This window comes from Cryptomeria japonica, chromosome 3 (genome assembly GCF_030272615.1).
Source record: "Cryptomeria japonica chromosome 3, Sugi_1.0, whole genome shotgun sequence".
NCBI classification, from domain to species: Eukaryota; Viridiplantae; Streptophyta; class Pinopsida; order Cupressales; family Cupressaceae; genus Cryptomeria; species Cryptomeria japonica.
The window spans coordinates 439848011-439863912 of record NC_081407.1 but is presented as its reverse complement, the minus strand read 5'-3'; the positions used below and the strand labels follow the sequence as shown (position 1 = coordinate 439863912).

Sequence of the window (15902 nt, the reverse complement as noted above, 5' to 3'; positions counted from 1 at the left end):
CCTGAAGAACACAATTGCTAAAGCGGAAGACATCAGAGATGCCTTTGATCCCCGGTTTGAGAAAATTGAAAAGGAGATATAGGATAGAAAGACCCTGGAGGAAACTAGTGAAAAAACACTCTCGGACATAGTTGCCAAAGTGGACAAGATAGAGGAGTGCCTCAAGAACATTGCGGAGCAAAGCCTCAACATTCTGAAAATCTTAGCCAACAATACCCATACCCTCATCAGCAAGCTTGATGACGAAAAGGAAACCCAGGAAATTGACCTGGATGCAGAAGGAACAGGGGAAGCCCAAGGTCCCAGAACCTGCACCCGTGGAAAGAGGAAGGAAAAGAAAGTGAATAAGGACTTGGAGGAGCTAAAAGTAGTTGGGGTGACCTATGATGAGCTAGTGACTAAGGCAGAGGATCTGCTAAAGAAAATTACTATGTAGTGTCTCTTTGGGTTCTTTGTTGTTTTTTGTTGTTTAGCTATTTTTTCTGTTCGCTGGTCTTTTGACTAGTCGCTCTGTATGTGGACTCTTTTTTCTCAACTTTCTTTATAACTATGTTGTAATGGTTTCGGGTCCTTAAAACCTGTTTTTCAATCAATCAGAACATTGATAAGACAGTCTTAGCACTTTGTTGACAATTCATTAAGGACAGTGAGCTTGTCATCAAAATGCAGTGATAACAGTCTAGGGTTTCAAACTTTCAACTCAAAGTAAGGGATATCTATGATGGAGATAGTGTTTTGAGCAATTTGCAGACCTAAAATAGTTCTTAATAGTTAGAAAACACTTTTAAGGAGCCTATGCCTAATGAATGGATAGTTGAACTCCAAGTTCAAAGACAATCCCTAAGATCATGCCAAGCATTTAAAGAGGTGGAGTTCTAAATGCATACATTAGTTCTAGGCCTAAAAATAAGGGGTTTGGGGATAGTTACAAGCAGTTTCACATCATTTTTGACCCCACATGGATAGTGCATGAGTCAAGAAGCAGTTTGGACCTACAAAATTTTAGTTTCCAACAGTTGTAGCACCTTTTATGCATGCTTCTTCTTCAAATTCGACCCCAAAGGCTTCATCATGTAAATCAGAGATAGGATTGAGGTTGAAGACCAAGTTAGACCAAGTTCATTTTTAGTTCTTCAAAGGAAAGTCAGCTCGGCTCGTCTTCTTCTCAAGACTTCCTCTATAAGTCTGGTTTTCTCCTTTCTAAGTTAGTTTTTTCTTTCTTGTTGCATATTCAGCAAGTTGAAAGCTTTGTACCTTAATTTTATTCAATTCTCAAGCATTGTAATAGCATTTATTTTTCAGTTTTCAATAAAGAGATAGTAGATTTCCTTATCAATATATCTTGTTTTTCCATTGTCAAATGAATGATTTGGTATAAATATCGTGATTTGTTATTGAATCTTTTATTTTATGTCTCATTTATGCTTTGCAAAATAAGAATTACATATTAAATTTAGGTTGCATGTTGTGTTTTGTCAAGCTTTCAATCAGTTATCGTTGTGAAAACATAGTTTTCCTTCAAATAAAATTGAAACTTTGAACTTTCATGTGAAATGTTTATGAACTTTATGATCTAAATTGAATTGTGAAATAAAATCTAAGTCTTTTGCAGCTGATTATAGGTTTAGGACGATGAATAGAATCATACTATTTTGGTGCAATCACCTCCTATAGCTTTAGGATTTCAATTCCTTCCTATCTCTTTTCCAGCCAAGTTAATAGTTTTAGGAGGTGTTTTATAGGGAACCAACCCTTCATCTAGAGATTGATCCTCAAGATAGGAAACCCATAGGCCCGAGGATCATTCCATGTTTCACAAAAATGTTGAGTTTTACACTTAGCATTCACGGTGCAATCCTTCGTGATAACAATAGGTTTGTGATACAGGGATCAATATACAAGATGAGTTATGCCTAGTAGTATAGGCATGTGTGTCTCTAAAATTAGAGAAAAATATAGAATTTATCAAGGAATTATTTTTAAAGGATATTTGAAAATAAAATAATAAATTATAAATTAGGGTTTTAGGGTCACTCAATCTATCAAAAGGCTTATGTTGCTCAATCTAGACTTGCACTCAATCACCCTTGGTCAACATGTAGCTTTATTGGACCACTAAATTTTCATAGAATGCAAGAATTCTTAGAGTTGTGAAAATTCTAGTTTTGTGAGGGTGAATGTGTAATAAATTAATAATATTTTATTGTTCATCCTTCCTTTTCTCATTGAGAAAAAAATTGCATCTAACATTTTCAAACCAATGTAATCATATTCACAATGGCATGCATTATTCACATTGATACCTAAGTTGCACACACTTGTCCACTCATTTTTCATGCATAGTGCATTTATTACAACCCTTTCTTCTACAAACAAGATTTTTTTCCCTATGACACATTTGGGGGACCACATTAATGTTTGACACTTATTCATGCACATTGACATACCCCGTTACAAGCTAGGGTTGTCATTGCACCAAAAGATCGACTTGTCAATGCCCAATACAACCACTAGACTTATAGAATCCACAGGGGGTTGTTAAACCATGTTGTGAATCTTCGCGAGGGACGGTGGCCCACTGTCAACAATCCCCCTTCTAGTGTCACTCGTCATGGCCTGCGTGATTCGAACTTGTGACCAAGCTCTCATACCACCTGTTACAAGCTAGGGTTGTCATTGCACTAAAAGATCAACCCGTCAATGTTCGATACAACCACTAGACTTATAGAATCCATAGGAGGCTGTTAAACCATGTTGCGAATCCCTGCGAGGGACACTGACCCACTGCCAACATACCCCACAATCACAAATGTGTCAATTTACTAGTAACTTTATCATTTATGCCATGTGCAATGCACATTTATTGCATTATTCTTATTGGACCTAGGATAGATTCTTGACCAATAGAGATATACTTCACATTTGCCTTCATGACTACATTATTTGCACATACTTTCATGCTTATCTATTGAAACGACTCACATTATCAGTCACCACATAATGTTTATTTAGCCATTTAGCCCTATCTTGTTCTATTATTAAGCTGACACTAATACATCTTTCCAGTTACATTACAACATGTTTATGAACATATCTTTACATTTTGGGCATTACATTTCTCCTTTACATATTGTGCTTACTATTGCTCTATCCCGGAAGTTCATCCTATTGATTTGACTTCATGTCTTTTATAATAACTTCATGCCCTTAATCTAACAACATGCCTTTATTCTACCTTCGTACCTTTGTTATACCTTCATACTTTTTTTTTCTTTATTGAAAGAAATAAGAGATTCAAATAGTTACACATATCTTCCTATTATCTCCATACTTTTTTCTCTTAAACCACATATTTATTTTTGTACTCCCAATTTACCTGTCCCAATTCAAAATATTACTCCATATCACCTACTTTCTTCCAGAATTTAAGTGCATATTCTAAGAGTTGAGCTTCATTTTAACAAATATCTCTACTTTACTATACCTGGGCAACAATTTCTTTGACAATAATGTTGGTTGGTAGGACCTATCTTAGGTAAACAAATTTATCTCCGAGCAAGGCAGAAACTCGTGGTCATTTAATCCTTCAACAAACAGTTCCCTCAAATATGTGACAAAGATTAAGCTTCGTCATCCAGATTCCCACAACATTTTATTTTGTCCACGACTTTTACTTTTCTTCCTGGAAACCAGGAATATCAAACAGGGAATGCAGTTATTGTGAACCGAAAATTGAGGTTGCTAGATATGAATCCTATATATATACCTTCTTCTCATCAAGCTTTACTCACAACTTCATAAGAAATATCTTAATTGCTCAATTATTAACTGTTATGGTGCATGGAGAGCTGCATTACAATGTCATTTCTGCTACTATTATTTGTTCTTCATTCCTATAACTGTAATGTGGTTGTGGATGGCAGCAGAATTTATCATTCCTCTGAGGAGTCTGAAATCACCCAAGCCCACATGGGCATGGGCTTAAAGCTCTCAAGAATGAGGTACAATCATAGGAAGATGGTAGGAGGGAAGGATATGGATAGGACTCAGCGTCTTCTCAGGTCTGTTCCAAGCCCTGGAATGGGCCATTAGAAGCTTGGTTAGACACCCATTAGAGTAGAACATCAATGCCGATATTGCAGAGTATAATAATGTTTTTCTTTTTGATTTTGTATCAAGAGGAATTGAGAATTTAGGTTTACTCTTTACAGAGCTAGTCCTTCTAAAACAATGTACAACAGACCTTGCAAATTATGAGAGTCTTATATTTGAAAAATGGGTTCAGACTAGAAATTCAGTGGTAGATTGCTTAGCTCTGTACTTGGTCTTACCATGAAGAATGGGCCTCTTTTGCTGCTTAAAAATTGTACCTTCTTGTTATATCCTCTTGAGCTGGTTGTTGGGTTTTTAAGTTTGTTGATGCCTCCCTCTAGTCTACTATACATCTTGTTATATCTCTTGATTTAGTTGTTAGGTTAATGTTTAATTTCAAACTCATCTAGAGTGCATTCATTTAAGTCTTTACCTAATATTTTAAAATGCACATTATGTAATTTTTAACTAAAAAATCAAAATATACATAGTTCTTCAATTCAACCTTATTATTCTACTAAACATCATGTTATAACTACTGATTTGATTGCTGTTGAGTTTTGAAGTTATCGTTGTCTTGCTTGTCATTTTAGCATTGAAAATTCTCAATAGTAGACAAGCTCCATAATGTTTATTTTTTTAAATGTATTTACTATACATCCATTCATATCTTTATCCAATGTTGTAAAATGCATATTATATAATATGGTTATAATAAAACAAAATATATTTAGTTTAACATGCAGTCTTAAAATTTCATGACCATATGATTTATTTAGTCATTTTTCTATAAATTATAGTATAAGTTTAAGAAGATTATATAACATGAAAGGGTTGATTATGGATAGGCCATAAAAAAAATGTATACGATTATTTTGTTTTGTTATGAGTATTTTGTATGAAATTATGTCGAGATATTTTTGTATCAAAGTTCCAGATCATATTACATGATCCCTCATACTGTTAAAGATTATTTTATTTTGCTTTTTAAAATTATTATTTGAAGGGTAATTTTTAAATAGATATCTTTCACAGAAAATTTGTCTAACACCCATAACTGATTGTTAAATTTAGACCCTACCTCAATAGCTTTCAATAAACATCCCTCACTATGAAAATAAAATTCAATCACTTAATTAAACAAATGTATACATTTTAATATTGTAAAGATAAAAAGTACATGCTTTGCACATTTATCATTAATTTTGTAAATCATATTATATGGGCATACTAACTGCATCAAGTATTTGTACATAATTTAAGCTAACGTGGCACTCTCATTGACCAAAAAAGTATGTACCTTGCACATTAATAGATTATAAAGGTGAACTTAGTGCATACTTTGTACTTTTATCTTCTATTTAATAAGTCACTTTATATATGAATCTTAAGTACATTGTCTCAACAAACAGTTAGTTATGCACATTAATAGATTATAAAGGTGAACTTAGTGCATACTTTGTACTTTTATCTTCTATTTAATAAGTCACTTTATATATGAATCTTAAGTACATTGTCTCAACAAACAGTTATAACTAATTTGACATTCTTCCTAATCTAAAAATCAAATTGACATTCAAAAACTAAAAGTAATCCCTTTTCAAATTATTTATTGGTCCTAAATTATAAGATCCTCTATCAAATTTATAACCAAGGTAATAATCATTTATCATAGTCAATTTAACGTCCTTTTTTCAACATCAAGGTATATATTTACTTATTGTTATTTAATTATATTTTCATATACAATCAAATGTGCTTTTCCAACTCAATTTATTTATCTAGGTCAATTACTAAATTTATTACATATCTAATTTAGTAGAACATTATATGTATATGCTCATACATACATACATACATATTGAACACTATCGAGTGTTGGGGAGAGGGGGGGTGAGAATCAACATATACTAAAACTTGATTAGATTAAATCATGTATTCCATTAAGCCTTTAGTATAACATCCATTACACACACATGACAGTAAATAATCAAAACAACAAGTACAACCACATAAGAACACCAAGATTTTTATGTGGAAAAATCACGGCGAGAATAACACTCACAGTATATGCTAAAATTTCTTACAAAGTTTTGGGCCACGACCTAGGGAACTCACTACTTCGGACTTGCAAGCTAAGTTGCACAACCTAAGGACAAGATACAAAAGACTTGCATAGTTGAAGATCACTTCTTCAAGGCAAGATACAAAACATTTGTTTAGATACAATAAGGTCTATAGATAGAACTGCAAGAGAATAGCATCTACCAATATGCAGATAATAGTTCAAAGTTTAATACTCGTCTAAATCGGTCTTTATTATTACACTGTATCACATCCAGACCTCTGTATTACTTCACATTAGTTTTGCATGTCACACAGAACCTTAGAATCGCATCATACCATCTTTACTCAATTTTTTTGTCCTTTATATGTCAATCAGGTCTTCTATACCCTCTATTAAGTTGACCTATAAATGATGTAGTGTCTATATGCACTATCAGTCCCAAAACGATCTATACATCAAATGTGAAAGACGTGTGAAGATTCACACCATGTTAGCACACATTCCAAATATCTCCAAAAAGGTTTTACACTTCACCACATGCAACCACTTGAACCAAAAACGCATAAGTTGGCTTCACAAGATAAAACATTTTAATCATAGCAATCTATTTTACCCAAAATTTCAATTCAAACCAACAATGAGACTTGAGGGCCATAACAAAAGAAACATAAAGTGCCAAGGAACATGAATCAACGATCCACAACAGGTCTTTTTACAACTAGCAAGTCAAGGAATGCAACACATTCATTTGCAATGTCCTGTAATTACATTATCCTCGAACACAGACACAAATCCATCTAAAAATTAGAACATGAAGAGATTGATCTTCCATAACCATTCTTCTCAAATCCACACATCCATTTGATACATGTACAATACAACCACAAACCATCAGACAAAGGTATTGTTCACTGGAACAATAACCTATAGTAGTTAAACAGTTTCCAGATGAAGACGAAAGTTACCAATCCTATAGAAACACAACATACAATAAGTACTTGCCATCTGGGATTCCAAATAGTTTCCATACATCCGCACTATCATCTGTACATACCATCTACACACAACTAAACTGAACTAAAGAGACAAGTTATTCTGTGGAACGGTCAGAAATAGAGATACCACTTCAACCTTCACAAATAGAAACATCTTGTAAGTACATTCCATACATCTAGATCAACTCTATAGTCATTTGTTATAGTCAAACCAGAGAACCTTATTTGACATCTCATTTTTGCTCCACCATACAATATATCCACATACTTAATCTGACATACACCTTCCACATTCCAGACAAATAAAAAATATCCACATAGTCCTAAAGACACCTTATTTCATCATCATGGATGCTACTAGCATAATGCATATAATTTGCAAGACACTCATACACCTCTACACCATATGGATCATCTAGATTTATGAACAAATTACCAAAACTCTTAAATCCCCATCAACTTCAATTGTATATCCTAGAAAATTAATACATATCCAACCACTCTATCAAAACTTAATCGGGTCAATTCTGAACCAACATCTGAACCACCAACAATTTTGACATCAATGACAACATAAACATATATGTGCAACAATATCCCCCTTTGTCATTGATGGCAAAACTTGCGAATATACAAAAATACTTCTTCCCCTTTGACATCACAGACAAAGGACAACTCTACTTGCCATGTAATCTATGTACATATGTAAGTCCCCTATCAATAACAATCCCTTACAACAGAGATATGAAAACATAAAATATTGGTTTGTATTAATGTGTCCTTAAAAACAAACCATCCAACAATTGTCTATAAAACCAAAATACTTTATGTTCTTTTACCAAGCCAAATATGGACTTGTATTGTTTCTTAAGTCCCAGAAGAGAAGAATCTCATAAACGAATAGTGACAGCAAGAGTTCTACTATGACACTCACACTGAAGATACAAATATATTGCATTATCAAAAATATCATAATTTTGCACAGTCTGGTTTACCTTTTCAGGATTTGCAAGTAACTTGATAAAATTGTCTCTTATATCTAACCTTGTAAATTTTAATGATCAAATAACGTAAAGATAATAGTGTAAATGAGGCTTCATGAATTCAAAAAATATTGTACTAAAATTTGAGATATATCTTTTCCAATTTTGTTTTGACCAAATAATTTCTTGGTTATAATTTTTTAATGTTAAAAATCTTTTGTAATCTATTAAAAAATATTTAAAAACTTTAGCATAGAATACAAATTGACTCTCTTGCTAGTCCATTCCATTACACCAACCTTATTTCAAAGAAGACAAGGCTAAAACAATATGCAATAGATTAGAACACTTCATATGTGTTTCACTGTTTTATTACTCAATTCCAATAATTAAATAAATTTACATTTCAAAAATAATAATTATGGTATAGTTTTTATTCTTTCTTTATTGGGTTAAACAAACAAGGAAAAAATATTTATCTCATACGTACAAAGACAATAGTTATATTAAAATAATAATAATCAAGATATATATAATTTTTCTCCTTATCAAATTTGCCTTTTATGCATATTCATTATTACATTACAAAACAAATTGTTGAATATTTTGAACTAACTTTATTTGTTTGTTGTGATAATATTTCAAAATATTCTCAAGAAAGAGCCAATTTACAAACATAAAAATTCCTATTCTCTAGACTTTAATTTCCATCTATCCCACAACTTTTTCATATAGACATTTATTATTACCCTACCCTTAAAGTGTTGACAGCCAAACAAACAAACTAATTAATTCTACCCACGAACACAACAACTTCATTTACTTTTACCTCCATCTATATATTTACAACTACCCCATCGTCAAATCACTAAAAACCAAACAAAGAAACCAATCAATCATCAATTAACATCCCCATTGTATGTACTTTTATTATCTCCACCCCAACTTTATGATCCCTAGTCATCCCAACATGCTACTAAAGTCATGTACATATCCCATTGTTATGTGTACAATCATAACTTTGATTAGCTTGTAATTACAACATAGTAAAAGTCAAATGTTAAATTTGTATCCACCACTTCCTTTCAAAAATGATATTTATCAGTTGTACATATATTCGTATCTTTGTAGATGCAACTTGTAATTTCAAAAAAACATTGATTAAACTTTAAAATCAATTATATGATATTTAATCTAATAATCCATATCAAATTATAACTTTGTTATGTTTAAATATCTTCAAACTTCAAAAAGTATATTTAACCCTTTCATTCTAAACATGATAGAAGAATGACATATCCATCTCTTATTTAGTCAAAAGAGGATTAGTACATTTCTCTCACTATTTTTCCCTCTTCAACTTTTTTTTTACAATACTTTGCTTACTTTATATTGATTTATCCTCAACAAATTAAGTTTTTAACCCTTAACATTATCAGTTTTACATGTATTCCTACTAGTTAGTTCGTCATCTTTATATTAAAATAACCTACCTTTTATTCGTATACCTATGCTTCTATAATAATTGGGTGAAATATTTGATTCAAATCCAATCATATATGCTAGTTTCTTATAAAACTAGACCTCTATTAAAATGTTGGCTATACTTGTGCTCTTCTATGTTTTATCTTACACAATTGACATCAAAAAATACTAAAAATACTAACCACTATATAATACTTGTTCTATAATAACTGGGTAAAACATTTGATTCAAATCCAATTATATATGCTAGTTTCTTATAAAACTGAACCTCTATTAAAATGTTGGCTATACATGTGTTCTTCTACATTCTATCTTACACAATTGACACCAAAAAATACCACTACATAATACTTGCTCTATAATATTATTATATACAATATTTTCTACATAATCAGTGATACGCTGTTGAAACCCATCTGATTACCTCCGACTTTTTGTTTAAAAAGCAATATGGAGAACAAATATAAAATCACAACTAGTGATAGTATATTGAAATTAAATTCAACATCCCATATGCAAAACGTTGATTCGTACACTTCGGGTGAGAGTAATTGCGGTGTCTGCGCATTATAAACATCTACGTTGTGTCTGTGACAGTTTGATACCTAATTACTCCAACGTTGATTCTTGGTCTGCATATGACCAGGCTGCCATTAATTTACCTTACCAGAAGTGAGCACGTATTCAAGATTTGTTCCTTTTCTCACATCGCCCATTGTCAGTCCCATTAAAGATGAAAACAGAACATATTCCTCCTCACTTGGGTGGTGAAGTGCTTAATATTAAAAAAGACAGCTAAATACTTAATTGCAACATAGGGTAGGGTAGATAGGCTGCTTTGACCCTACTGCTCTACCTTAGCTGGAATGTAGGGTGGGTAAGCTGGTTCGATCTTATGATCTCATTCTGCTCTACTCTATGTTCTAGTGTAGGGTAGATTGCTTTAAATTCATTTTTGGGTGGGGTCTATTGAAAAACTCAACCTTGCAATAAAAGAAGGTTATTTTTTTTTAGCATTTACTTTAGATAATAGAGGATTTACTCTTTTTTTTTGTAATTTAACAATTATGACAAACATTTACTTTTGAAGGAAAGTGGTGTCATAGGTGGAGTCAGTTGAAAAACTCAACCTTGCAACTCAGAGAAAGTTACTCTTTTTAACATTTAATTTAGGTAAGAGAGGATTTACATTTTTTAGCTGCAACATGCGTAGTGTAGATAGGCCCATTCGATACTATAGTCTCACTATTCTCTACCCTAGCTGCAATGTAGGGAAGATAGGTTGTTTTGATCTTATGATCTCATTCTTCTCTAGTCTACCTTAGCTGAAACATAGGGTAGATAGGCTGAAATAGGCTGATTCAATCCCATGACCTCACTCTACTCTACTTTAGCTGCAACGTAAGCTATAAATTTCTTTTGGATTGCAATTAATAGTCATGGAAAATGCTCATTTTTGAAGGAAAGTAGTGTCATAGGTGGAGTCGTTGAATGAAAAAGTTGACCTTGCAATTAAGAGAAGGTTATTTTTAGCATTTGATTCAAGTAAGAATTTATGTTTTTTTTTGTTTTTTTGTTTTTGTTGTTTTGGATTACAATTAATGGTTATGGAAAACATTCATTTTTGGAGGAAAGTGGCACCACAAGTGAAGTTAGTTAAAAAACTCAACCTTACAATTAAGAGAAGACCACCTTTTTAAAATGTATTTTGAATAAGAGATGATCCATAAAAATTTTAACTTACTAAAAAAATAGAATTATTTAAAAACCTAGCTATTAAGATTACAAATGAGAACCTCATGTTCCAACTTCCAAAGTTCATGCATATATAATTATTAAGATTATAGATAGGAACCTCATTCTAACTTCCAAAGTTCATCACCACTCTCAATCTTTGGAATAACATTTCTATAATGCAACAATCGTGTTATATTTCTTTCATATTTCCTATCAAATTCATTGCTTTTAAATGTAGATCAATGTCTATATTTTTATTGATCTATTATAACTACTTTAATATAATGATTAAGTTGTAATTTTTATATTGTTAATTAGTACATATATCTATTGAACTTTGTATAAAATTATGTTACCAAGCTTAGGAAATCAACATTATAAATTACTAAATTAAAATTGGGCAAATAAAAAATGCTTTTAATTTGCATGATTTGAACTATGGTTTCTTTAAGCATGTAAACACAAGATTAAATGAAAGGAAGACCTTTAACTTATAATTTAAACATTTAGAATAAAAAAAATAAGAGAGCAATCAGGGTCAAGATAGATAAACTAATTTAATAATTTCAAAACATATAAAAATCAATAATAAATAAAGAAGATCTCAGATTATTGAGTTGATATTGTAGGAGTAACATATGCCAACTAAACATGCTCTGCAATTTCCCGCTCTGCAATTTTTTGAATTTCCTGCTATGTCTGTCGTTTCTGCTTGCAATGAGGTCCTGCATGAGGCCCCCTACCTTGCGAAGCTTCCTTTGGTGGCCCCTAACTTGGATTCCCCCAAAAAGGACCCCAAGACTCAAGAGGTGGGTCCTTTGCCTGGGGAAACTTAAGAGAACTCCTGGAAAGGTGCCCTTGTTGGTAACTCCAAGTTAGAAATTTTGACGTTGCTGCAAAAAGTCACTAATGGTGAGGAGGGCCCCAAGATTTGCCTCCCAGACAGTATCATGGATAATATTGCTTCCTCCCTTCACCTTTGCCTGGTAGGAAGATTATTAGCCTTCAGACCCACTATAGATATGGTCAGAAAATGGGCGGGCTCTAGATGGAAAATCAAAGGTAGTGTCTCGGTCTCTGCTATGCTTGGTGGACTCTTCCTTTTTAGATTTACAGCAAAAGAAGACTTCATCTATATTATGTTTGGTTCATGGTCTCATGGTAAACATTGCCTTACTCTCTCCAAGTGGAAGCCAAGATGTGATCCAAGTGCGGACCTCCTTAGATTGGCGCCGGTTTGGATCAGACTCCTGGGCCTCCCCCTAGAATTTTGGGATGATACCATTTTCAGGTGGATTGGTAACTCATTTGGTCAGTTTGTTGTTGTCGACAATGTGACAATGCAGAAGTCCAGACTTGTTTATGCTCACCTTTGTGTGAATGTGGTTGTTAACAACCCACTCCCTAATTTCATTGCCCTTAAATCCAAATGGGATAAATGGACACAGGCTATTGTCTATGAGAACACCTCCCTGTATTGTCAAAGATGTGGAAAAAAGGTCATGTTATTGTGAACTGCCCGACCCCACAACCTCTGGAGGAAAAGCTGAAGGAGAAGTTGTCATCCCTGGGTATTGTTATTGGGGAGACAACTGAGAATGGTAACCCCCCAGCTTCCGACAACACTGTGGGTCAGTTTGAGGACTTGATAGAAAAGGCGGGTCCTCAAGATACCTCTGAGGAGGGTTACCCCTTTTTGGTTGGTATTCTTAACATGATAGTTACCCCTAACTCCAAGAAGGCTCCTACCCCCTTGAGGAGATGCTTGGGCCCGGAGCTAGAAGAAGGAGAGATCCCCCAAGCGAAGATGAACAAGAAGGTCTCAAAGTGGAGGCGACTATCAAGGAGAAGAAAGGTCTCAATATTTCCACTCCGCCAACAATCATGCATCTGATACCCAACTCAGTGGGAAGTTGTGGGAGGAATATTTGGAGCACTTGTGCTGGTTCATTGCCTACCACTAGGCTTGGTCTGGACCCAACCTCCTCTTTGTCTACTACAAGATCCTCTGGGGATATCACTACTCTATCTATTGGTAGTCGCTCTACCCTGTCTTCGCCAACAGATAAGGAAAAGGGGGAATGACGGGAACTGAAAAGAAAAACTAGAGGAAATAAGAAGGCGGATGTGCGAAACGACCCTAAACCAGGAAGACCCTTTGATGAGACCCTCAGAACTAAGGTAATGGCAAGGGAAATTGCTAGTGGAAGGAAATTAACCCTGGAGACAACACAGAAGGGCAAGAAAAGAAGTTCCTCTCATGGAACTTAAGGGATTTAAACAGCCCCCAAAAGCAGTATGATCTTAAGCAATGCATACTCACCAATAGAGTTGATATTATCCTAATCCAGGAGGTGAAAATGAATTACCAAAATTTTGCTACGCTTGTTGATAGTTTATGGTCGAGTGCTGCCTTTCATTATGGAGAGGTGAAAGGTGCCTCGAGAGGAATTTCTACCCTTTGGAATAAGAGCAAGCTAGATGGTCTTGCAGTTGGCTCTTCTCACAACTTTCTTTCCACGAGGTTCACTATGAATAACTTGTCTTGGTTCTTTTTTAACATTTATGCTCCTAATACTAGACACGGTCGGGTTCTGATCTGGGAGGAAATCACTACCTTCTTGACTAACAATAAGGAGGATTTATTTATGTTAGATGGGGATTTCAACACCCCCCTTTATCCTTCCGAGAAGATAGGAGGTCTAACGGACTACAGTGAGAGCATGCTTGACTTTGCTGACTTCATCATAAATAATGAGTTACTTGATCTTGACCTTCAAGGGACCCTTTCACCTGGTCTAACAATAGAAAAGGCTCCAATATTATTTAGGTCAGGTTGGACAGGTTTCTGATCTCTATCAAGTGGAACATTGGAATTAATTCCTTGCTCTTATCTCTCCCGCACACTATCTTGGACCACTCTCCAATTCTCCTCTCTTGGGTTGACAAGCTAACCTCCGATCCCTCACCCTTTAGGTATGAGATCATGTGGCACTCCTGTCCAGACTTCAAACAATGCATACAAAACTGGTGGAACTCCCCTATTCAAGGTACGACTATGTTCAAAATTTATAAAAAGTTGGAAATTATCAAAAGGGAGGTGAAAGCCTGGGGTCTTTCTTCCTTTGGGGATATCTTCAAGAGAAAAAAGGAGGTTGAAACCAATTTGGACCACCTCCAGAGGACCATTGCAGAGGGGAATTCCTCTATGGACACACATACAGAGGAGGAGGGATGGATACACAAATGGAAAGAAATTATGAATCTAGAAGAAATTTACCGGAAGCAAAGATCCAGGATCCAATGGTTAACTGAGGGGGACAGGAACATCTCCTTCTTTCATAGATCAGCCTTAAAGCATAAAAGGAGGAACACTATCCATTCCATTCTCAATAATAGAAATGAGGAAGTGGTGGGAAATAATGAAATTGGTCAATGGGCTTCCCTTCACTTTGCTAATGCCTACTCGAATGATAGGGTCAGGGAACCTATTGAGATTAGTGATAAACTCCTCAGTCTCATCCCTCAAGTCCTGGATGAGGCTGATAATGAGTTGCTGATAAGACGTGTGTCTGAAGAAGAAGTTCAAGAAGCTGTTTTTACTATGGCTTCCTTCAAGGCCCCTGGTCCTGATGGCTTCCCCCCTGCTTTTTTGTAGGTTTTATGGGAAACTGTGAAGTATGATCTAACTAAAGCTACCAGGGACTTCATTCACACTGGTAAACTTCTAAAGAAATTGAATAACACTTTCATTGTTTTAGTGCCCAAAGTTCCTGATCCGAAACTCATGATTGACTATCGGCCCATCAGCCTATGTAACTCAATTTATAAAATTTTCTCTAAAGTTGTTGTCAATAGAATCAAAACCCTCCTTGATAAATGCATCAGTCCCTCTCAAAGAGGATTTGTTCCGGGTAGGTAGATTCTTGATCTTGTCACTACTACTCATGAGGTCATTCACTCCATGGAGAAAAGTCACAACCCAGATATGGCTCTCAAACTTGACATCTCTAAGGCTTATGATAAAGTTAATTGGAAATTCCTGTATGCGGTCCTTTCTACGATGGGATTCTAGGAAAGATTTATCAATATTATTAGGGTGGCAGTGGAAAGTGTTCGCTATTTGGTGATTATCAATGGCACCCCCCCAGGCTTCTTTAAGGCTGGGAAGGGGCTAAGACAGGGAGACCCTCTCTCACCTTATTTGTTCATTATGGTAGCTGAAGTCTTGAGTAGGAATTTCTCCAATCTGATTAGGACCAATAGAATCTCAGGGGTAAAGGCTACTTCCACACTCCCTCCTATGGTTATGCAACAATTTGTGGACAACACCTTCCTTTTTGGCCTATCGTCTGTAATAGAGGCTAAAGAATGGAAACATCTGCTAGAAGAGTACACCCTTACCTCTGGTCAACTGATTAACTATTGCAAGAGCAAGGCTCATTTCTTTAACATGGAAAAAATTCTCCAGGGTAAACTTATACAAATCCTTGGATGCAGTGTTGCTGATCTCCCTAATTCCTACTTGGGTCTCCCCCTCAC

At 34.6% G+C, this 15902-nt stretch overlaps 1 protein-coding gene across 1 annotated transcript; it reads left to right on the top strand.

Moving 5' to 3' along the window:
• The first annotated feature begins 14418 nt into the window (after positions 1 to 14418).
• On the top strand, positions 14419 to 15018 carry LOC131874234 (uncharacterized). The gene has a single exon (XM_059217515.1). The coding sequence runs from the start codon at positions 14419 to 14421 to the stop codon at positions 15016 to 15018; it is 600 nt and encodes a 199-aa protein (XP_059073498.1).
• The last annotated feature ends 884 nt before the right edge of the window (positions 15019 to 15902 follow it).